The sequence below is a fragment of the Neophocaena asiaeorientalis genome, unplaced genomic scaffold (assembly GCF_003031525.2).
Source record: "Neophocaena asiaeorientalis asiaeorientalis breed wild unplaced genomic scaffold, Neophocaena_asiaeorientalis_V1.1 scaffold19, whole genome shotgun sequence".
NCBI lineage: Eukaryota > Metazoa > Chordata > Mammalia > Artiodactyla > Phocoenidae > Neophocaena > Neophocaena asiaeorientalis.
Window position 1 is genome coordinate 4,877,182 of NW_020173388.1, and position 22,749 is coordinate 4,899,930.

Below are 22,749 nucleotides of genomic sequence, written 5' to 3' on the forward strand. Positions count from 1 at the left end.
TGAAGGATGGTCCTTTAAGTTGTCATTTAAAAGCACCTGCGAAGTAAGAGACGGAGGGATCTGGAAGATCCCATTTAATGAAGTTAGGGGACATCTGTCACTTCCCAGGTGTGGGGACAGATGGAGAAAAAAGAAGAACAAATGTAGTTAGAAAGGAAACAGAGAGTCTACAGAGCCACAAGGAATCTACACCTGCTGAGAGAGTTGGGAGGTTTGGTACAGAGTGTTCTGGGTGCCCAGCGTCTGGCCAGTAACTCATTGTCTCATTGTCAAAGTGAGACAGGGTCTGGGCTTTGCTTCATTGCGTCTCCAGGGAAGCCCGCCGCGGCGGGCCTCCTTCCCCGCGGCTTAAAGGGAGCTTGGCTGGAAGCTGTGCTCTGAAAATGCCCGGGAAGCGTCAAGCGACGGACTCCTGGTCGGGTAACCCGGTGGACAAAACCTTTTCTCAAGGAAACCCACACGCGCCGCGGATATTCGAGAGCCCTGGGTACTCCCAGCTCCCCGGAGGCCTGAGGTAGGTTTTTGGTGAAAGCCAGGTAAGAGGGGGAGGGTCTCAAATTTAAATGCTTTGGGGGGCGAGGCAGGTAACTTAAAAACAATTGAAGCCGTCAGGTGTAAGAGGAAATAGTGGGAACTTTGGAGAGCTGGGCAAGTGAATATTCGGACTAAAGGCATTCAGTTTCAGATTTTTAAACTACAGCTGTGCTGGCCAAGCAAAACACTCATACTGGCTGTAGTCACAGTTTGCGATCCTGCATTCGCCTCTGCTCAGTATCCGCTTCTGCCTCGTTTCTTCAGCCTGCCGCTGATCCTCAGCCTGTGCCCCAGCCACTTCAGAGGCGCGCAGAGCCAAGACCGTCCCAAACTTTGGCGCTCCTCCTGAGGGCGCAGTGTCCCTCGCAGCACTCCCAGTGTTGCTCCCCAACATCTCGGGGCGGGAGGGCAGCCACCGACTGAAACTTGGAGTGGCTCAGAACCCGTTATGGGCTACATTTTCTTTCAGAAATGGAGTGGTTGCGCCCGGAACGTTCACCCTCGGGCCACTCCGGGCCAGACGCAGTCCGGTGCAAGTGGGGAGATGGGGAGATGTAGTGGGCGTGGGAAGCACCGGGTCCACTCACAGAACCCGGCTGAGGGGCGGGGCCGGCTGCGAAGGGAAGCCCCGCCCCGCATAGCCCCGCCCCCGCGTTCTAGAGTTTCGGCTCTGGCTCCCCACCCAGCACTGAATCCCGGGACCCCGGGAGAGCCGGAGGTATACGGTTGCGTTTCGTCTGCCCGCACGGGGTATCACTTGCCCGCTACAGAAAGCCCTAAGCTGTCTGGCAGTCGGGATACCCTCTCCTGCTGGCACCCGCAGACGCCCCTGCAGCCGCGGCCGAAGCCGGGGCACCCTCGCCCTGAGAGCGTCGGAGCCCTGCGCGGCGGCGCGCATTCCACCTCCGCGCCTTGTTCGGGGAGCAGGACCAGGGAGAGAGAACCGCCGGTCGAGTTCTGGGCACTGCGCCCGGCGCGAGGTGCGGGATGGAGAGCAAGGCGCTGCTGGCCTTTGCTCTGTGGCTCTGCGTGGAGACCCGGGCTGCCTCTGTGGGTAAGGAGCCCACTCCCTAGGAGGAAAGCGGAGAGGTCGGGTACGGGCGGAGAGATAGGGGTGCGGAGAGGACCTGGAGGCCGGACCTAACTGGGAGTCATAGAGCTGGAGAGGTGAAAGTGACTTCACACTGTGTTTTTTCATTTACCAAAGAGGAAACTGAAGCTCAGTGACTGGCCTAAGATTACGCAGCGAGTTGGTGGTCTCCTGAGCCCAGTTCCATTTCCGCGATTCTGGCCTCCGACAGGGCCTGGGCTGGAGCGTGTTCTGCAGAGCCGATACACCCGTGCTCTTAGGCGGGAGTGGGAAAGCGCCTGTGGCTGGCAGGCAGGAGGTGCCCCCGCGAGCGGGAACAGGCGGTGAAACGTTGTCCGGCTGCGCGCACCATCCTAGCCAGGACGCGGGGAAGGAAGCCCTTAGGGGGCCGCGAGCCGGCTCGGCAGACGGCAGCGTGCGCGTAGCTCTGCCTCTGTAGGGGTCGAACCGGGAACCCGGTCTACTGTTCCCTTTTGGTTCGAACTCACATACACACCCAATGTATAAGGTGGGGTTAGGGGAGAGGGAAACTTTTCCTTCTTCCTGGTGCAGGACGCCGCTCTCCTCGCAGAGAGAAAGGGGAATTGGGCTTGGACCTGGGGCTGTGACAGCTTCCCGAAGTGTCTCTAAGTAATAGTCACCTTCTCATGTAAAACAGTTTAACATCTTTCAAAGCGCTTTGGTCTTTCGGGTAAGCACAGGTCAGAAGTTCACGTTCTGAAAACTTGCTCTGAAGGTTTTGGTACCTAGATTGGGCGCCGCTCGCCACTCTCCTTGTCGTCTAAAATTTCACTCTCCTTCAAGATTAGGAACACGCATGCCCTTGGTGCAATAAATTCTCTCTCTCCCCCATCCCTCTTTCCTTCTCTGTTTATCTCTCTCTTTCTCATCTCTCTCTAATCTCTTTCCTGTAGCCAGTTTGTTGATTTACAGATTTCCACTCTTTGGAGGGTGAGAAAGGGGAGAGGGTGGAAAAGGAAGAAAAGGTAAAATGATTCAGGTGAAAATTCCTTATAAATTAAAGAATCACGTCTTTTTTTTTTTTAAAGACACCCACACACATGTATAGTAACAAGATCATCTGTCTATAGTTACTGAATTTTCTGAATAACGACTTGGTTCATCCAGGCCAGCTCCACCAGGAACACTCGTTTGTCCCTGGCAAGACCTGTCTCTTCCCCTTTATGGTGAGAGAATGAAGCTCTGGAACTTGTGGTTTGTTCTGTATCCCACAAAGAAGTGAGTTGCTTTTAAGCCTGGGGTGTTTCATAGCACAGCAGTAGTAACCGTAATCGGGCTGCCCTGAATATAATGAGGAGGTTGCCCTTTTGGAGTGTGTGACTTGCTTAATTGGATTGGGCTATAATTGATGCCATCAAATTCTAGAGACAGAGGCACTGTTGTTTTTCCTTCCTGTCTTTGAGCTGGAAGGGTAATAGTGCACAAATGAATTAGTTTTGGCTATGGAATTTGAACATAGAAGAGCTTTTTATTGAGTAGCAGCGTATGTACTTCTTAGAGTTATTTCTTTAGAACTTTCTGAAGAGCAGAGCTCAAACTTGTCAGTGAAAATGAATGAAGCTTATTGGAGCAAAAAGAAATTGAGTGTTGGTCTACGTATATGAATTTGAAGTTATCATTATTGATAGCCTTGTTGAATAGTTTTTTGTTGGAGACATGTCTCTAGAATAGTATGGTGTTGTTTTGGCTCCCTATGAATGGAGAACCTTTTTTTTTTTTAACATTGGAAAGTGTGTCTAGAGTGTGAGATAATCTGTGGCAGTGATTTACAGGAGAGGTTCAAGAATCTTTTATTTTTGTGGTGGGGTGAGCTTGGCTTAATTAGAGCTTAGTCTTTACTACCATTTTTTTCTCACATGAATGTGCCCAAATAATGGGTTCTTTCTCATTTGGGTCATCATAGGAATTGTATTAAGTTACTGTTTTTGACATGTTTCTCAACCTAGTGTTTCCCAGTCAAGTTTGATATCTGTGCTCATCCAAATGAATTATTTTCATTTTCCTTCTGTGACACACAATGGGGCTCCATGATTGGAAGCCTTTTCTTTTGCTTTTGAACACTTTGCTTTATTGTTTGCCTACTTTGGGAGCAGTTATTTCCTTCATATTGAAAAGTGCTCTGTTGATTAACTGAGCATGACCACCCAGACCAATAGCCATCCAACAGTGGCCCGTAGACCATGTATGACCGCGTCACCTACAAATGCAGATTTGTAGGCCTAGGCATCTTCTGACACGTGCTAAAGTTTAAGAACCACTGCCCCAAACCCATGGCAGTTCCAACGCCAGTTAGTTCCTGAGATTTATTGATATAAAGTAATTTCCAGTTAAAAAAAATTTTTTTTAATATTGATTAACAAATCTACAGCAACCTGTTTTCCACATCTGAGTGAGCATATGAGAACACGAGTCATCAGCTGTTCATTCTGCCTGCAGCTGTTCACGTTGGGGTCCACAGATTCAATGCTGTGCATATTTACACTGGATATTTGCTCGTACTCTATTTACTCATACTCTTTCATATTTGCTAATACTCTTTTATTTGCCCAGCAATGTCAATCCCAGTTTAGGCCTAGAGAGTCATTTGTTCTTAGTGGATGTGAGTTAAGGATCATAAGAAGCTTGGGTGCTTACCCAGCATCAATCACTTTTTAAGGTGGTGTTTTGAAGATCTAGATATGAGTTAAGACCCTGACATGGTGGACAGTTTTTCTTTCTCTGATGCTTTATCAACACCTGGTAGTTCTTTGCATTTAGTTGGCAGAGAACTCAGTCTTCTTGCTGTAGAGTGACCCATGGCAAGGAATCTGTCCCATGGTATATTTAGGTAGACACTTTTCCTGTGTTCCAAGCTTGGTGTCAGGACAAGCTCAGCGCTTTGAGCAGTAAGTTGAGATTCCCCAGTTGTAATTCATTAGCATTACCCTTTCTTTAACTTATTTTTTCTTTAATTTTATTATTTATTTCCGACTGCGCTGGGTCTTCGTAGCTGTGTGCAAGCTTTCTCTAGTTGCGGCGAGCAGGGACTACTCTTCATTGTGGTGCACAGGCTTCTCGCTGCCATGGCTTCTCTTGTTGCAGAGCATGGGCTCTAGGTGCACGGGCTTCAGTAGCTGAAGCATGTGGTCTCAGTAGTGGTGGCTCGCGGGCTCTAGAGCGGGGGCTAAGTAGTTGTGGCGCACAGGCTTAGTTGCTCCGCGGCATGTGGGATCTTCCCAGAGCAGGGATCAAACTCATGTCCCCTGCACTAGCAGGCAGATTCTTAACCACTGAACTACCAGGGAAGTCCTGCATTACCCTTTTTAAGTTCTGTTTTCTGAAGGAAAGTATATGCATGTTATATGACATGGGAACATGTTTCTTTCCTCAGTTCCTCTCATCTAGTTTTAATGTACAGTCTTTCAACCTTGGCAGTTCAGTTACCAGAGGAAGTGCACTAGAAAATTGATAAAGGAAAATGAGACAATGTCATGGACATTCCCACCCCCCTCAAAGTACATGGATGAACTATATAGACATCTCTCTAAGTAGTATTCATGAATCAGCAATTTAGTCAAATGTGTGCATCCTATGTTTTATAAGAAATGTCAGTGGGTCCTTTCCCAGGGGAGTGAGATCATCAGATGAAGGTTCATTTGGTTTCAATGTCCCATATCCTTTTGTAAGACCTTGAAGTTGGCAATGCAGGAAAACAGGAACTCCACCCTCGCTCAATGAATTGCAGAACTGTTGTGTTGGTTTATGACCATCTGCCCATTCTTCCTGTTATGACACAGCTTGTGAACTTTTACTGGGAATGGTGAAAAGTAAATTCACAAGTTTTACACAATGAATTGCTGAAGAGGTCTTTTAAAGTATAGGGTGTGCATTGTTTATGGAAGGTGTTTCCTATTGGGTCTGAGTGGCAATGATATTCATTTATTTAATTTGTTTCTAGGTTTGTCTAGCGTTTCTCTTGATCCACCCAGGCTCAGCATAAAAAAAGACATACTTACAATTATGGCTAACACAACGCTTCAAATTACTTGCAGGTAAGGATACATTTTAGATTCAGATTTCCTGTGTCAAATATCATTGTTTTTTAAAGAAAAAATAATTTCCATACAGCAGAATTACAATAGAGTCTTCATAATTGTGTATAAGTAGTGAGGTTTCTAAGAGCTAACGTAATAATGAAAACATGAGGAAGGTCTTCTCTGGAAAATTCTGTACAATTTTGCTGGCATTTTTTTCCTACTACCCTCTGCCAACACACACACACACACACACACACACACACGCACACACCCTAATAACCAGTATAGCACCTAGCGTATATTATGTAATACACATTCAATAAATATTGAATGAATAAATGAAATCTTTAGAGTTGAAGTTTGGGGACATATTTGTCATACTCAGAATGGCTCTTAGACATCTGTTTAGCACTTTTCAAGAACTTTATTTTATGGTAAAATTCTGACTGTAGTTGCAATTTTATATTCAGTCATTAATATTGCTGAGTGCATGTCAAGCTCTGACCTGAGGTTCTGGCATGTCTCTTTCACCAGCTAGCAAGAAGTCATGCTCTTGATCTTTGCTAGCTGGGGAAATAGGCCTCTTTGACAAGATGAGGAGGCGTCTAAATTTTGCTTTCCAGCCCCTACCTCAGGGAGAAAAGTAGAAGACTTTAGGGTTTAATGTAGTGATTATGCATGACAGAGCCAGAGGCTTCTTGGGACCGGTGTGGTTTTGGCAGAAGTGGTGGATAGAGGTGATCTTGCCCCCTGAGAACAGTGCTGATGGTCCACAAAGAACCTTGGGGAGCTTGTTGCCCTTGTTTTTGCTTGATGAATGCCAAGTGTTCAGCACAGTGACACAGATCTGTTTTAGCTTGCCGAGTGTAAAGGATACCCTAGTTGCCTTATCAAGGGTAGGGCACCAATACCCAACCCTTGGGAAAAAACATAGTAACAGGTGCTGTTTGCCTAGCTTTGCTACTTCAAGATGCATTTCTCAGCAGATTTTCCTCTTACCCACCCTTAACAACAAAGGTTATTTAAAATTCCCCAAGATTCTATATATACTCCTCTTATGTCCCCAGAAAAACAATGGAGTGTGTTAAAAGTAACTTCATTAATGTAACTGCAACTCCATGGAAATTTCAAGTTCTTTAAAGAAGGGTCAGTGATGTTACATTCTTCTTGATGTTGACTGTCTTCCTTGGGGCTTTGTAGAGAAATGCTGCAATGAAAGTAATCTGTGCTTTAATGCCATCCTTCCAAGGTCCTACGAGGCCCTTAGACAGTTTGCATCCCCTCCCTTCCTAACCTCACCTCTTACTCTCCCGACTGCCCACTGTTCTCTAGCTACTCTGGCTTCCTTGCCATTCCCCGAATACTCCAGATAGGCACCCACCCCAGGGCCTTGACATTGGCTGTTCCCTCTGCCTGAAACTCTGTTCCTCCTGATATCTATATGGCCCACTTCACCAAGCCCCCTCCCTCTAGAACTCTTCACTTGTTTCTTTGCCTCTTCTAGACTTTCTTCATAGTATTTATCACCACCTTTTATACAACATATTTTACTTACTTTTTAAAAGTTTCAGCTTTATTGAAGTTTACTTACTTTTTTACTGCCTGTCTCCTCCAACTAGACTCAAGTTCCATGAAGGCAATGATTTTTATCTGATTTGTTCACTGCTGTATTCCCAGTCTTAACAACGTTTGACACATAGCACATGCTTAATAAATATTTGTTGGTTGAATAAAATAAGTAATAGAAAACTCGGGAATCCTTATAAGTGATTTCTGAAGCTGAGACTCTGACTTTTTGTCATTTGTCCGTATAATCTGTCATTGTTGGTAGAAGACTATGAATCTATCTGTTGAGGAGTTTGTATAAGCTTGAGAACTAAACCTTCTATTTTCTTAGAAACAGCCTCATAGGCATTTCACTTAAATACTTGCTTGGGATGAATTTTTCAGGGGTCAGAGGGACTTGGACTGGCTTTGGCCCAACAATCAGAGCGGCTCTGAGAAAAGAGTGGAGGTGACGGATTGCAGTGACAGTGCCTTATGTAAGATGCTCACCATTCCAAAAGTGATCGGAAATGATACTGGAGCCTACAAGTGCTTCTACCGGGACACTGACATGGCCTCCGTCGTCTATGTGTATGTTCAAGGTAAGTGGTTAAATGGAATTCACTTCCCACGTTAATTTACCAGTTACAAAACACAATAGGTGCAAAGAAGAATCCGGACAACAAAGGCTCGCTCTAAAGGCTCTCTGCCAACAGGAATCTACAAAATTCTTCTCTCCCAAGGCCTCCTCTGAGTACAAGACTCAGTGATTTGTTCTGCAGTTTGGGCCTTGCTACATCTCTATTGCCCAATTAGTTTGGTTCTGATCTTTGTTTCTAAGGGAAATCTGTGTTCACAGTTGGCAATGGAGATTTATAAGAAGTCTTCTGATGTTTGAGAAAAAAAACCCTGAAATCCTCGAAAAGGAAGATTCAGGGGAGAATTATGGAGAGGTTTCTGTGGAGAGATAGGTTATCTACAGCAGATTTGGAGATTTCCCCAAGAATGCACAGGGAGTCAGCCAAGGGCTCTGGAGCTTTTTTTGTTCATAGGAACTTTTCTTTTCCCACTTACACTTTATAAAAAACAATTTCCATACACTTGTGCAAATAAAGTCACTGTCTCAAAAGGCCTTTGGAGGACAGTGTTTCCTTTGCTTGTGTGGTCTGAGATCTTGGATGACACGCTCCATCTTTCTATAGTTTGCAATTTGGGATTTACACTGTGGAGGCCAACTTAACATCCATGTAGGGTAAACTCCATGTCACACGTATTTAGCATTTATAATCTGAATTATTCTTTCCTTCCTGTTTCAAAAATCTTATGCTAACTTGAGAAAACCTGACTTAACTAATGAGATATGAATCATATAACTTGGGTGGGTATAAGTCTATAGTAATATTTTGCTTAGATATACTAAATATTTTTCTTTTCAGTAAAGATGAGCTTTTTAGACATTTTATTTATACATTTACATACCTCTGTACATCCTAGAGAATTTGAAGCAGGTGAAGATGGCTTAGACTTTTTTCCAGAAGCATCTTTTACAGAACAGGAATTTCATCAGCTTTGGGAGACACACTTGCACATCTCCATTTGCGTTTCAATAGTGCAGTATGGTCAGTGCAAGGGAAGAATGGGGACCACATCAGAATAACGTATGTCACTCCTGGATTGCACAATATTTGAGAATTACTTTTGCCCAGGGTAAGCACAGTCCAAGGTAGAATTTTGTGCTCTCCTCCCCTCTGCAGAAGTTGAAAGAGACGAGGCCCAGATCTTCGAGAATTTCTGGCTCCTTTTGATCTGGCAGTCTTGGGAGATCAGGCTTTCTCAGAAGATTGCAAGGATTTCCTGCTTTCAGGCTGTCTGGAAATACTACAAGATGAACCTCTCCCATAATATCTCGTTATTTCCTTCTCCCCAAGTCAGGAAACCTGGAGACATGTGAAAATTCATTTCATGAGTTACAGTAAATATTTTATTTTGAGAGGATGGGTGGTTGTTTGGGTTTCTTTTGTTTATTTCCTCTTCTTGGGATACTGAAATAGAATTGATTTACTGAATAGCTTTAGTCTTACGTCAAGGGGTTAATTTAGCTTCCAAAGACTTGCTCTGTAAGCAAGCTATGTAATATTTCATAGCCTGCAGATGAAAGGTAGGTAATATGAAGAAGTAGCAATCCCCAGCACTGTTTATTTGTACACTGCCTGTCTCTGAATATACCATCAAGTTCTGCTTCCTGTCTAAGCCTGGCGTTCTAGGAGGTGAGTTGTCCAAGATTTTGGTCATGAAGTTTAACAGTGGAAAAGAAAACATTGAAGTATTCCCTATGGATGGTCCTTTAATATCCCCTCTGGTCCCCACCTTACTTCCTTAGTCTTCTGACCCCATTCCCTCCAGCAATGGATGGAGCTGGGAAGTGGGTCTTGGTCTCGTAAGATAATGACTATGGCATGTGGTGGCTGGATTGGCTGCCTTTCTGTGCTGTCCAGCTGGGAGGGAAATCAAACTTCTGCTGTTGTAGGGAATTAGCTGCTTTTCTCCCCTTTGGTTTAATTAACTCTTTCTTTCCTTGAACCAAACATCCTGAAGAGCTCTGAAAATGCTTGGTCAGGTGTGTTGGGGAGAGTGGCATGAACCATTATCTCTCTGAGATTTCAGGCATGGCTTCACACCCATCAACTCTATCTCTGGGAAAAGGAGTCGTTTCCCAGCAGCGTGTTAACATCATACGAACAGTGTTTGAATGGCATTAAAATCTCTTTTGTTTTTTTCTCAGTCTTTGCCATGGTGGCTTTTCAGGCTTTTGCCATTGAAGATATTAATGATTGCTGAATCTTAAACTAAATGCAATTAAACAGGAAACATAAACAATTTAACTATTCTACATTATTATATAAAGAATCTTATATCTAGTCTTCACAATCTTAAAATACTCACGTGAAACTTTGTCCTGAATTGTTGAATTAAAAAATCGTTAGTCCTTTCTTTACTTTAAAGAATCTTTGGGAGCCATTAACCTATTTTCATGACAGTTACACTATTTGCCTTAAGAGAGAGAACATGAAGTTTTTAACATCAAAAAACTCAGTAGGTAAACTATACAGGTTTAACTTTAAATTTACTTTAAAACTTATGTACATGAAAGATGTATAGTGCATATGAAAATGTATATGAAAATGAAGACGTGTGCTCCCTCACTTTGAAAAAACTGTAGTGATCAATCTGCTTAAATGTGGAACCTATAGAGTACACTCTACTTGATCATCAGTGCAAAAGGAGCCAGTCTCATTCTGGGATTTCTCTTCCAGATTTTTCACACATACACACCCCCCCTCCTGTAGCATAACCTTGGAGCCAGATATTTACCAGCAGACCTACCTCTGGATTCCTTTGCCTAGTGTGAAATGTCTTTCCCAATAGTTTACTTCTCTGGTTAGAGTTTATGAACCTGAAAGATGACCCACTTTTCCAGTAAATGCCATTAACTAATGGAATTACATTTTCTTCTAGATTACAGATCTCCGTTTATTGCTTCTGTCAGCGACCAACATGGAGTTGTGTACATCACTGAGAACAAAAACAAAACTGTGGTGATTCCGTGTCTGGGGACCATTTCAAACCTCAATGTGTCCCTTTGTGCAGTAAGTTACATCTTCTTTCTTCATCTCTTACCCTTTCATAATATTAAGCTAGTATTAAGATGGGTAGCCTGTTTATAACATTATATATTTTATAAATATATATATATATTACATGCATTATATAACATTAAGTCAACAATGAGTTTTAAAGGAAACTTTAGGAAGGGTCAAAACGACAAGAAATAAAACCAATTTGTATTCTTAAAATAAGATGAATTCTTTAGTGTTCATGGTTTTTACTTTTGGATAGCACTTGATTAAATATTTGATATTTCTTTTTCTACCCAGAGGTATCCAGAAAAGAGGTTTGTTCCTGATGGTAACAGAATTTCCTGGGACAGCAAGAAAGGCTTCACTATTCCCAGCTACATGATCAGCTATGCTGGCATGGTCTTCTGTGAAGCAAAAATTAATGATGAAAGTTACCAGTCTATTATGTACATAGTTGTGGTTGTAGGTAAGAGGACAATTCCTTTCTGTATCATTAATGTCAGACAATAAAGATTAGCTTCTTATATTAAGATTCTGGAGGACAAGAGATATTGAGAAATATATTATTTCAAGATTTGTTGTTAAGCAGTTCACTACATCCGCTCTTCTCTACCCAGTAAACCTATGTGCAACTGAGGTTTTTCTCCTTCCTTACCAAGACGAAGGATGAATAAGAGTTCTGTTATGGGAGCATATTGTTTGGAAAATTCAATGTTCAGAGCATTGCTTGGCATCAAGTCTTTTAATTATACCTATTTTATGGAAAGTTTGGTAGCTTTCTAAAGCCGGCCGCATTGACTATTGACCTCTCAGATTTTACTGCTTTTCTGTCCACTGGGCTACAACATCTTTGAGATCCATGTAGGGCTGCTTTGTGGATCTCTGTAGACCATTTTCCTGGGAGTTAACCAAGGTTTGGGGAGGCCCTCAGGGAAAAATGATGTGACACATTTTGAAGTTGCATCATGTCTGAAAAAATGTGTGCCAAGTTATAGATTTTGGTTTCCCTCTCACTTTCTGTTTTTCCAATGTACTTGCTCCAGGGTACAAGATTTATGATGTGGTTCTGAGCCCCCCTCACGGAGTTGAGCTGTCTGTTGGAGAGAAGCTTGTCTTAAATTGTACAGCAAGAACTGAACTAAATGTGGGGATTGACTTCAACTGGGAATACCCTTCTTTGAAGGTAACACTAACGATTCAAAGCCAGACCTCCAAATACTTTGATAATAAGCTCCAACGAAGTTTGCTTGAGAGAGATAGGGACCTCTTTGGCCAGATAAAATGTAAGGGCCTTAACTTACACTAACATACACACACACACATTTTAAGAGAACTGTAGGACATACAGCACTCATGGAAAAAAAAAGATGCAAAACCAAGAACTCTGTCCAGGCTGTGAAGATTCATTTTCTTTAGGGGATTATGTCTTTCTAGGTTGCATTATTTCTCTGTTCTCCAAAGTCCTTGATCTATTTTCCTTTTAAGGGAATTTCTTTTCAAGAGGTGGCATGAGACACACTTCTCCTTAAACAGTGGTCATATTTCCTTGGGTTTCTGCAGTTTACATTGATCTCATTCCCATTATGTGAGGTTTGAAAATGCCTGATTCGGTTGATTCTATTTATTTCTCCTGAAACCAAATGTATTTGTCATCAGCATGATGATAAAAGTTCAGAAGTATCTATTATTAGCATTAAATAGTGTTCACCAAAGGCCAAGACTTTTATGGGTATCTAGAAGATACCAGGGAATGTTATTCTGGACTTTGGAAGTTCACTAAACTCTTTTTCAGCATCAGCATAAGAAACTTGTAAACCGGGACCTAAAAACCCAGTCTGGGAGTGAGATGAAGAAGTTTTTGAGCACCTTGACTATAGATAGTGTAACCCGGAGTGACCAAGGGTGGTACACCTGTGCCGCTTCCAGTGGGCTCATGACCAAGAGGAACAGCACATTCATCAGGGTCCACGGTAAGCTAAGATTTCCTTTGGAATTATGCTCTGCCTTGAAAAGTGAGATGATTTAAATAAATTTAGGTCAGCTAGTGATTCCTATTTTGCTCATTCAGAAGATGTTTTTGAGCTCTTGCCAGGAAGGCCATTTGACCTCGAGGTCAAGAGCATAGCTTGGGTTCAAATCCCAACTTTAAAGATGAGATGAGCTGATGTAGTAAGAGCTCACTATATATTACTTGTTGTTGCTATTATTATTATCACTATAATAAGCAGAGGGTTATTATCTAAGATCATTTTTAAATTTTCATTTGATCGCAAGGCTGAGAGGCTTCCCTGAGTAAGCATGGGCCTTGCAATTGGGGAAACCTGTATTTAGTTACTTTCTGTGGGGCTTTGAGAAAATAACTTAATTTCCCATTTATTCTCTTTCACTCACATAAATGTCTCAGTTTAGATGATAATTTGTATGGCATCCAACTTATAGGCCTTCATAAGGGTTTGGATTTTATAATATGGGAATGCATAGAAGGGTTTTGAGCAGAGAGAGACATGCTCTGGCTTATGTTTTTATAGGATCACTGTGTGGGTTATTTTAATGTGAAATACTTTAGGGAAGTAAGGGCAGAAGTAGAGAGACTAGTTAGAAGGCTAATTGCAGTCATCCTGGTGAGAGATGGTGGGTGGCTTAGACAAGGGTGGTAGAAGTGGAGGTGGTCAGAAGTGACCTGATTCTGATGTATTTTTGAAGATAGAACCAGTAGGGTTTGCCTATCGATTCCCTGGCTGTGGGATATAAGAGGAAAAGAACGGAAGATGACCTTTGCGTTTTTAGCATGAGCAACTGAGTGAACAGTAGTTTTCTCAACCGAGATAGGGAAGGTAGGAAGAGGAATAGGACACAGGGTTGGGTGGCTTCATTTGGAGATGCCCACTAAATATCCAAGTGGAGACTTTAATATATTAACCTAAAACCCAGGGAAGTCAGGGGCAGGAGATATAGATTTAGGAGGAATGTGTAATTGACAAGAGGAAGGTGTTGGTAAAGACAAGAGGTCCGAGGACTGAGTCCTGGGGCACATGGGAGGTATGTATAGGGTGTCATGGGAGCAGAGGAGACGTAGGGAAAGCTTCACAGAGAAGCAAATGCTTGAATTGAGTGAGATTTGAGTGCTCGGTAGACTTGTGGAGCAGACTGGGGGAGAGAGAAAAGCTAACGCAGAGACCACAGGTGAGGGAGAACCTGGAGTGGGACCTGTAGAAGGGTGAGATGGGGATTCTCTGAACAGCAGTGACTCAGACCTCCAAGGTCTTTGACTCTTCACTTGAAATGAAAAACTAAACCAAATGGCCGTTTATAAGAAGTTGCCATTTATGAGAAAAATTATTTTTATTTTCTTCCAGAAAAACCTTTTGTTGCTTTCGGTAGTGGCATGGAATCTTTGGTGGAAGCCACCGTGGGAGACCGTGTCAGAGTCCCTGTGAAGTGCCTTGGTTACCCTCCTCCAGAAATAAAATGGTAACGACTGGAAATAAATGCAAAGCCTTGTTCCACGTGAAAGCAAATCCTTAGATTGGACTCATTTCTGGGATTTGTTTCTCCCCACAGGTATAAAAATGGAAGACCCATTGAGTCCAATCACACAATTAAAGTGGGGCACGTACTGACTATTATGGAAGTGAGTGAAAAAGATACAGGAAATTACACTGTCATCCTTACCAATCCCATTTCAAAGGAGAAACAGAGCCACGTGGTATCTCTGGTTGTGAATGGTGAGTCCATTCAGTTTTCCTTCTCTTTATCTATTATAAAGAGTATGATTATGTCCTCCTGAACAGCCAGGCCACCATTCCTTTGGTGTCTCTGCCTCACTTACATCATAAGTAGCTCTGGTGTATAAAAATGATCCAGGACAGTGCGGCTGAAGTGAGGTGTGGGGCAGTATGCTCTGGACACGTTTGCTTAAGAGGCCATGCGAATGAAGCAGTTGGTGGTCAAACTCGAGCCTAAAGTAGATGGTTCAGCCGATGGCTAAATGCTGTGACATAAGAGTGCCCACAGGGACAGTCATCAGGCTCCAGTTGCAGTACCTTTGAATTGTGCTCCTGGCATGCAAATGTTTAAGACTCTTCTTGAATTTTGTGGGAAGCTACTAGTTTGATTTGGGGGCTGATGTATCAGTGATGCACAGGCAGATTCCAATGCAGAAGGCTTTTGCAGGTGGACACTGTTGGCTGGTTGGAAGTGTTTTAATTTTTTTTTCAACAGGAGTCTGGGATCTGACTCTGAGGCTATAAGGGGGGAGATATTAAGTTTTTGATTTAAGAATGGTTTGAATTTTATTTTTCCAAACTGAAAGATACTTATTTACAATAAGTACTCCGGGTGGGGAGGAAAAGGACATCATGGTCAAATAAATGTGGGAGATGCTAAGTTGATGGACGTAGTATATTGCCATTCTCCAGTGGTGGGTGGGAGACATAGAGTAGCCAAGGTTTAACAAACTTATTTGACCAGAGCACCCCTCCCGCATACATCCATTAATATCTTGCTCCAAACACAGGTTGGGAAATGCCTCGCTGTTGTAATTCTTTGTGCTTTCTACTGTCATGGCAGATTAAAACTTCAGGATCTTCTCATGTGACATTAAGGTGCTTCCCTGTATATCCTGCCAAGCTCTGTATGTCTTCTGAGCTTGGCTTCGTTTCTTTGCGGGGACATCAGCTTCGGGGAGTATTTTAAAGATAACAGGTTCCAGAAATGTGACTTAGGAGCCACTTGGGTGTAGGAGTTTGGGGAGTATAGAGAAGCTGGGAAGCTGAAAAGTAGGGTGGGGAGAAGGAAAGGAACAAGAAATAAAGATGTAAAAATGGACAGTGAATGACTCTATCTCATTCATCCAGGAAGTCACTAAATGTTTGATTCACCCTAGCATTTACCCTGCTCTATAAAACAAAGATAAAGAAAGAAGTCAAGGTTTGAAACTATAATCTGAGGCTTTAGGTTGGTAGTGATGAGAAGATAGTTTCACATTAATGACTTTGGAGCCTAAAAATGAAAGAGAGAAAAAAGGGAGAGAAGGAGGAAAAGACACGGAAGGAATGGAGGGAGGAAGGGAAGAAAACAAGAAAGGAGGGGAGAGAGGAGGGGAGAAAGGAAGGAAGGGGAAGAAGGAGGGAGAGATGGAGAAGCAGGCATGGTGGGTGACCTTGGGCAAGTCATTTCACTTTTTAATTTTTCCCATGTGTAAAGTGGAGGACAATAGCAGTGGCTGTGAGGATTAAATGAATTAATTGATGTAAAGCACTTAGACCAATACTCAGTACATAATACATGTACTCACTGTATTATTCACAACTCTTTTCTTCCTGGAGCCTTGTCTGATCTTGTGAAATTGGGAGGATTAGGAGAACAATCTCCGTAATGTAGATGAGAAAAAGGTGAGGCACAGGGTGGCGAGACTGGCACAAAGTCACTCAACTTACTAGTTTATTATTATTGTTATCATGAGTATCACTAGAAGTCAGGTGTCCTGTCTCCAAATCTAGATGTTCTTTGAAAAAGCAAATGGGGACAAAAATTCTATGCTTGGAAAAACACAGGTTTTAATTGCTGAAAACTTCTACTTTCCATTCCTCAAAGCTGATTGACAATTCAAAAGCTGTCTTTCCCATCTCCAGTCCCACCCCAGATTGGTGAGAAATCTCTGATCTCTCCCGTGGACTCTTACCAGTATGGCACCTCCCAAACGCTGACGTGCACGGTCTATGCCGTTCCTCCCCCGAGTCACATCCAGTGGTACTGGCAGCTGGAAACAGAGTGTACCTACCAGCCCATGTGAGTAGGGCCACATCCTTTTTTTCCTGCTCTTTTGCATTTAAAAAAATATTTATTCATTTGTTTTATTTTTAGATTCCACACGTAAGTGATATCATACAGTATTTGTTTTCGTCTGGCTTACTTAGTATGATAACCTCTAGGTCCATCCATGTTGCTGCAAATGGCATTATTTCATTCTTTATATGGCAGTGTAGTATTCCGCTCTATATATGTACCACATCTTCTTTATCTATTCCTCTGTTGATGGACATAGCCAAGCTACGATATGACACCATTCTAAGCCAAGAAGACTATCTCTAAGAAGGTTATTCCTCAAGTGGTACTCTTAATCTCCTTCTGTCTTTCTCTGTGCTTTCGTCTTTAGGAGATGTCGTTCCTTGGGATATCCCGCTTTGAGATTAGCTAGCTCTCTCTTCAGGTTGGCCCTGATGTCCATCTCTCTGAATGCAGTTTCTTTGCTCACTTTGTTAATTGCCAGTCTTTGGTTTTTCTCCGTATGCCAATCAACCGGTGAATACCACAGTCTCCTTATCTGTGAGAAGGTACATCTCAAGGGAAGTGCTGATGGATGCAAGGACCTCGGAGCCTCAGGCCCGGCTTATCAGGTCCTAACACAAGTCCAGACATCCTTAGGAAAAAAACAACAAGTCACCCACCACCACCCTAAGCAGTTCACTTCCTGTTGTTGTTTTTGAGATGGCCTCTATTAGTTTCTTCCTCAGATGCTGACCATTTCCTACACAAAGGCCACAGTCCCAGGGAGATTAAGAAGCCCAATGGCTTCTTAGTTTCCTTGCCTTCCTTTGAACTAAATTAACTTGAATTGTCTTGTCGATCCAATTTATGAATGGAGGTTTGTTCCCAGAATAGCTGCTTCCCTCCTGTATCCTGAATGAATCTACCTAGAACCTTTTCCTTCATTGCTGAGGCCTATTTTTAATTGGCGCCAAGTCTTGTAACGTGGTAGGGTGCATTGGAAGTTAGTTCTAAGAACGTAATAACCAAAGTCTGACTCCTTTCCTTGCTATTGATATGAATTAGAGAAAAATTAAGTCACGATATCACCTGTTACCTCTTTCTTATAGCCAAGCTGCCTTAACGACAAACCCACATACCTGTAAAGAATGGAGAAACGTGGAGGACTTCCAGGGGGGAAACAATATCGAAGTCAACAAAAATCAATTTGCCCTAATTGAAGGAAAAAACAAAGTGAGTTTGAAGTTCTTTAATTTGAAAATCTGTCTCTCTTTTATGGAAGGATGGAGTGAAAGGAGGGTAAAATAATATCAATGTGTGAGGAATATGGGCGATTGATCATCAAATAAACTGGATGATAAAATACTAGCATGTTAAGTCAGTTTGAAAACACCATTAACTTTTAGAAACATCATTGACTTACTGTATCAGAGAAAAATAAAACACGTATGTCATTAACTCTGTACATGGGATGTATGGTAATTCTGATTTTATAAACATGAAAATGAGACAAGGTATGTAATGTTGTGTTAAAACACATTCTTTATTCCGTGGTTTCCAAAGCTCGTTTTGTGTGATGTGTGAGCTGCACCAGCGTAACTATAATTGCACAGATTTGGGCGTGCGCGGTCAGTGCTGCAGTCTGAATGGAGTAGGCAGGTCGCAGCAGTGGTGGGGATGCTGACTTTTAGTCTGAATGCACGTGCATAAACACAGCCTCCATTGTTTATGGCCTGGGATTTGTTTTTTTTCACAGACTGTAAGTACCCTTGTTATCCAAGCAGCCAATGTATCCGCTTTGTACAAATGTGAAGCGGTGAACAAAGCTGGGAGAGGAGAGAGGGTTATCTCCTTCCACGTGACCAGTAAGTGCTCTCCAGGGGCTGGGCTGTCTGATACTCTGTTGTCCTGGCCATTCCCATGAGTGGCGTGGCCTTAGGAAGGGGAGTTGGATGGCTAATTGATGCTTTTGTTCATAAAGGAGAGTTCCTCAGGTAGCTCCTGGGCTCACGTGAAGTCAGTACATCTGACTTCACAGGAGAGGGAGCATGGGTTCACACGTGCTTTTGAAGCTCAAGTCCTGCGTGATATTTTTGTCTTTGTCATCACAATGCAGCACAGTGCCTGGCTTAGCGAGGTTCAGTCAACGTTTATGCACTTGCTGTTGAACAGCTGACAAGGTTGGGTGTTGGGGAGGCAATTGTAATGACATTGGAGCAGTGCCTTCCCAATACTACCGACTCTGTTCATCTTAATTCCATGGCTCAGCTTTAGCTGACTGGATGGAATAAAATATTTCAGTCTGAGCTAATTCACTGTAATAAACATAGCTTTCCTGTCAGTGAGTGTTATATATTAGTGAGGAATTAATTTTTTAAATCCCGAGTTATAATTATCTGCTTTGAATTGGGGGGGGGGATTAAATCTTAAAAACCGTGCTTAGAGCTCAAAGTGGAGATTTCATATATATCTGAGGAATTCATTTACATTTCCAAATAATGTATTTTGGCAAAATAATACATTTTGAATCTGGAACTGTCCAGTTTGGTTGTCTCCTTGTATCCCATCGTCTGGGAATGCCAGAGCTTCACCTCTCTTGGTGCTTTATCGCAGACTGAAGGCAGCAAGGAAGCAACAGTGTGCTACCCAAGTTAAATCACTGTCTTCTAAGCATGCGTTTTACATTTCAGAGGGTTTTGAAATCACTTTGCAACCCGGCACCCAGCCCACCGAGCAGGAGAGCGTGTCTCTGTGGTGCTCCGCGGACCGAACTATGTTTGAGAACCTCACGTGGTACAAACTTGGCCCGCAGGCTCTGCCCATCCACGTGGGAGAGCTGCCCACACCTGTTTGCAAGAACTTGGATGCTCTTTGGAGAATGAACGCCACGATGATCTCTAATAGCACAAATGACATTTTGATCATGGAGTTGCAGAATGCATCCTTGCAGGACCAAGGAGACTACATCTGCTTTGCTCAGGACAGGAAGACCAAGAAAAGACATTGCGTGGCCAGGCAGCTTACAGTCCTAGGTAGGGAGGTAACTCTGGACCATCCAGAAGCAGTTGGGGTGCCGTAAATGTAATGCTTTCAGGGGCTGTGTGAAGATTGTCCTCTAGCAGCTTATGAAGTAGACCGGGTGAGCACTTATCTTGCGGAAAGTCCTCAAGTCAGAAGGAAGCTAATCGTGGTGAAGTGATGTATTAAAAAGAGAAAATAACCGCATTCTTTCCAGCCCTGATGGTGGGGTCACTCACTACTATCTGCAAGGGATTCCCCTAAACCAGGGAAGTTTCTGCCTCATTCTTGAGCATTCAGTTATTTAAATAGACACATACTTGTGAATGCCTACCATGAGCTAGGAGGGTGCCGGAAGTTCGTAGTGGTGGACAGAGTGAGAATACAGACAACTGCTGGGCTGTGGGGTACAGTGAGGTCTCTGTGTCCATGAGGAAAGGGGTTGTTTCTGTTTTACTCCTTGCTGAGCTCCAGGCATAGAACATAGTGGCACATACTGCGTGCTTGATAAGACATCTGCTGCCTGAAGAGTGTGGTGATGGGGTTGTTTAAGACCTGTGAGAGCCTCTGGGAGGGATGCTGCACTCAGTGCCCTGTACCTCTGTGGTACAGCTCACGGTCAATGAAATGAGCATTTTAGTGCAAGAAAGCTTTGTAAGTCCCACACCAAGTCACTCTCTACACCTCCTCTAACCCCGTGCCTTGCACAAAATCCGTGCAGACACGGCTCTGTCACTGGGGAAATCAGTCAAATTTGGGGAGTTTCTATGTGCTATCTCCTTCCATTTTCTCCTCTCCCTAGTGTCCCTTCCTAGTTTCTAGGGTGCATGTGTTCTGTTTTTTTTTTTTTTTAACTGTCGGGAAGGGGAAACTGCCCAGATAAACTAATTTATACCAGAGTTTTAGAGGAATAATATTTTCAAAGGCCTTGACATATTTTAAGAGGTATTTTCAAACAGGCACTAGGACAGATTTTGCTAGTGTTGAGACTCTGGTGTCAGAAGAAGAGATGTTTTCGAGTGAAGTCATCCCAAGGCCCTTCAAATCACACCCCATATATGATCATGGCTTTTCTGTTCATCTTGGTGACCAGTCTGGTTTCAAGCTAGTGAAAAAATTCAGAAAGAGATGTGAAGGAGGTTCCTGGCTTTGCCGTGCCCAGGAAATACATGCTCACAATGAGCTGGTTTGCTCTCTAAGGACTCCCAAGTTGTTTTCCAAAAATTATTCTTGGAAATAGACTAGAGTCCATTTGCTGAAGCCCCAGCGTAGTTCACCATTGAGGTAATCTAATTTTGCTAGATGTTGAAGTGGATTCTCTCAGAAGGATTCTTTTCGATGTTCAGTTGGTTTGGACAAGATAGTTCGACAGCACTCTGATGATTTGTAGGAAAGGTTAAATCTAAAGTTGTCCTGTACATTTAAATGAGTACCTATGGGCTTCATTTTTTAAAAATCTTTGACTTTCCTTAGGTTATCATTGTTTTGTCTGTGTTTTAGTGGAAATTCTGAGTTCAACTGTTTACTTAGTTATAAGGACTGGGGTAAGTTGTTTAACCCCTTTCATCTGCAAAATAAGGCTAATACTGCCCACCATAGGGTTGATAGTGAAAAATAGAAATAGGACAAATGAGTTTTGTAAAAAGTGTCAAATAAATATAAGGCATTCTTTGTTGAATTACACTAAAGTTATGTACTTTCCAAGAGAAACATGGCAGAATTCTTGTGCGTCACTGGCTAGAATTTATTTATCTATTTGGAGGTAAGTCAAGGGTGACAACTTTTATTTTGCGATGTGATTACCAGCTTGAATCACTAATATGAATGTTCAAAGAGATGCAGTGATCTGTCTGAACTGACTGACTTGTTTCATTTAACTTTACGCCATGAACAATGCTCCAGTTATCAACCTCTGTGTATTTTTGGCTTAGTAAATTAACAGTTTACTAAATGGTTTAATAGTTTACTGATATGAAAACCACTTCAAAACTTATAACTAAATGACCTATGATTTTTTTTGTGTGCGTGTGCATAGAGCGCATGGCACCCACAATCACAGGAAACCTGGAGAACCAGACAACAAGTATTGGTGAAACCATCGAAGTTTCCTGCACAGCGTCTGGGAATCCCCCTCCACAGATTACGTGGTTTAAAGATAATGAGACGCTTGTGGAAGATTCAGGTGAATAGAGCATGTCGGTCTCTCTTTGGCTGCAAAATCTTCCTAGAGATATTAACTAAAATCCATATTATTTATTTCTTAAAAAAATTATTTATTTACTCATTTATTTATTTTTATTAAGGTATATCGATGTACGATATTATTTAAGTTGCAGGTGGACAGCATAGTGATTCTCAATTTTTAAAGATTATTCTCCATTTACAGTTATAAAATATTGACTGTATCCCCTGTGCTGTACAATATATCCTTGTAGCTTATTTATTTTATACTTAGTAGTTTGTACCTCTTAATCCCCTACCCCTATCTTGCTTCCCTCTCCCCTGTCCCCTCTCCCCACTGGTCACCACTAGTTTGTTCTCTATATCTGTGAGTCTGTTTCTTTTCTGTTATATCCACTAGTTTGTTTTATTTTTTAGATTCCACATAGAAGTGTCATACAGTATAAAATCCATATGGTTTCTTGATTTGTTTTAGGTAGAACAGAAAGCAATATTACTGCCCATGGTCTGGCTCATCTCATAGACTCGGAACCCGAGTATTCAGAGCCTGCTGAATTCTCGTGGAAGCCAGGGGAGCTGAGACAGCAGTTGACCCTGTATGACTCTTTTTAGAGTTAGATAATAGCCCAAGATAAAGGGAAACATTTACATTAAAAAGATTTTTGTCCTGAAAAACTCTACCAGACCACATCATAAATAAAAACCATCAATTTCCCCCTTTCTCAGGCATCGTGCTAAAAGATGGGAACCGGAACCTAACTATCCGCAGGGTGAGGAAGGAGGATGAAGGCCTGTACACCTGCCAGGCATGCAGTGTTCTCGGGTGTGCAAAAGTGGAGGCGTTTTTCATAGTGGAAGGTCAGTGGGAATTCATAGACCATCAGGTGGTTTTTAAAAATTAGAGAGGCCCGCGTACCACAAAAAAAAAAAAAAAAAA

The 22,749-nt window shown here is 42.6% G+C and overlaps 1 protein-coding gene across 4 annotated transcripts in view; it reads left to right on the plus strand.

Annotated features, from left to right (window-relative positions):
* The first annotated feature begins 475 nt into the window (after positions 1-475).
* KDR (kinase insert domain receptor) overlaps positions 476-22,749 on the plus strand; it is a 45,585-nt gene continuing 23,311 nt past the window's right edge. Inside the window, exons 1-15 of one of the 4 annotated variants that reach the window (XM_024746712.1) lie at positions 476-514; positions 5,583-5,676; positions 7,612-7,808; positions 10,723-10,853; positions 11,142-11,310; positions 11,888-12,027; positions 12,637-12,814; positions 14,201-14,315; positions 14,406-14,569; positions 16,478-16,634; positions 17,723-17,846; positions 18,370-18,478; positions 19,304-19,645; positions 21,667-21,813; positions 22,539-22,670. In XM_024746712.1, coding sequence (XP_024602480.1) covers positions 5,645-5,676; positions 7,612-7,808; positions 10,723-10,853; positions 11,142-11,310; positions 11,888-12,027; positions 12,637-12,814; positions 14,201-14,315; positions 14,406-14,569; positions 16,478-16,634; positions 17,723-17,846; positions 18,370-18,478; positions 19,304-19,645; positions 21,667-21,813; positions 22,539-22,670 — 2,137 coding nt within the window. In that variant the 5' untranslated portion in view covers positions 476-514; positions 5,583-5,644. Of the gene's footprint in view, positions 515-1,244; positions 1,589-5,582; positions 5,677-7,611; positions 7,809-10,722; positions 10,854-11,141; positions 11,311-11,887; positions 12,028-12,636; positions 12,815-14,200; positions 14,316-14,405; positions 14,570-16,477; positions 16,635-17,722; positions 17,847-18,369; positions 18,479-19,303; positions 19,646-21,666; positions 21,814-22,538; positions 22,671-22,749 lie in introns of those variants that run through there. The other 3 variants (XM_024746715.1, XM_024746713.1, XM_024746714.1) reach the window with 3 other exon arrangements.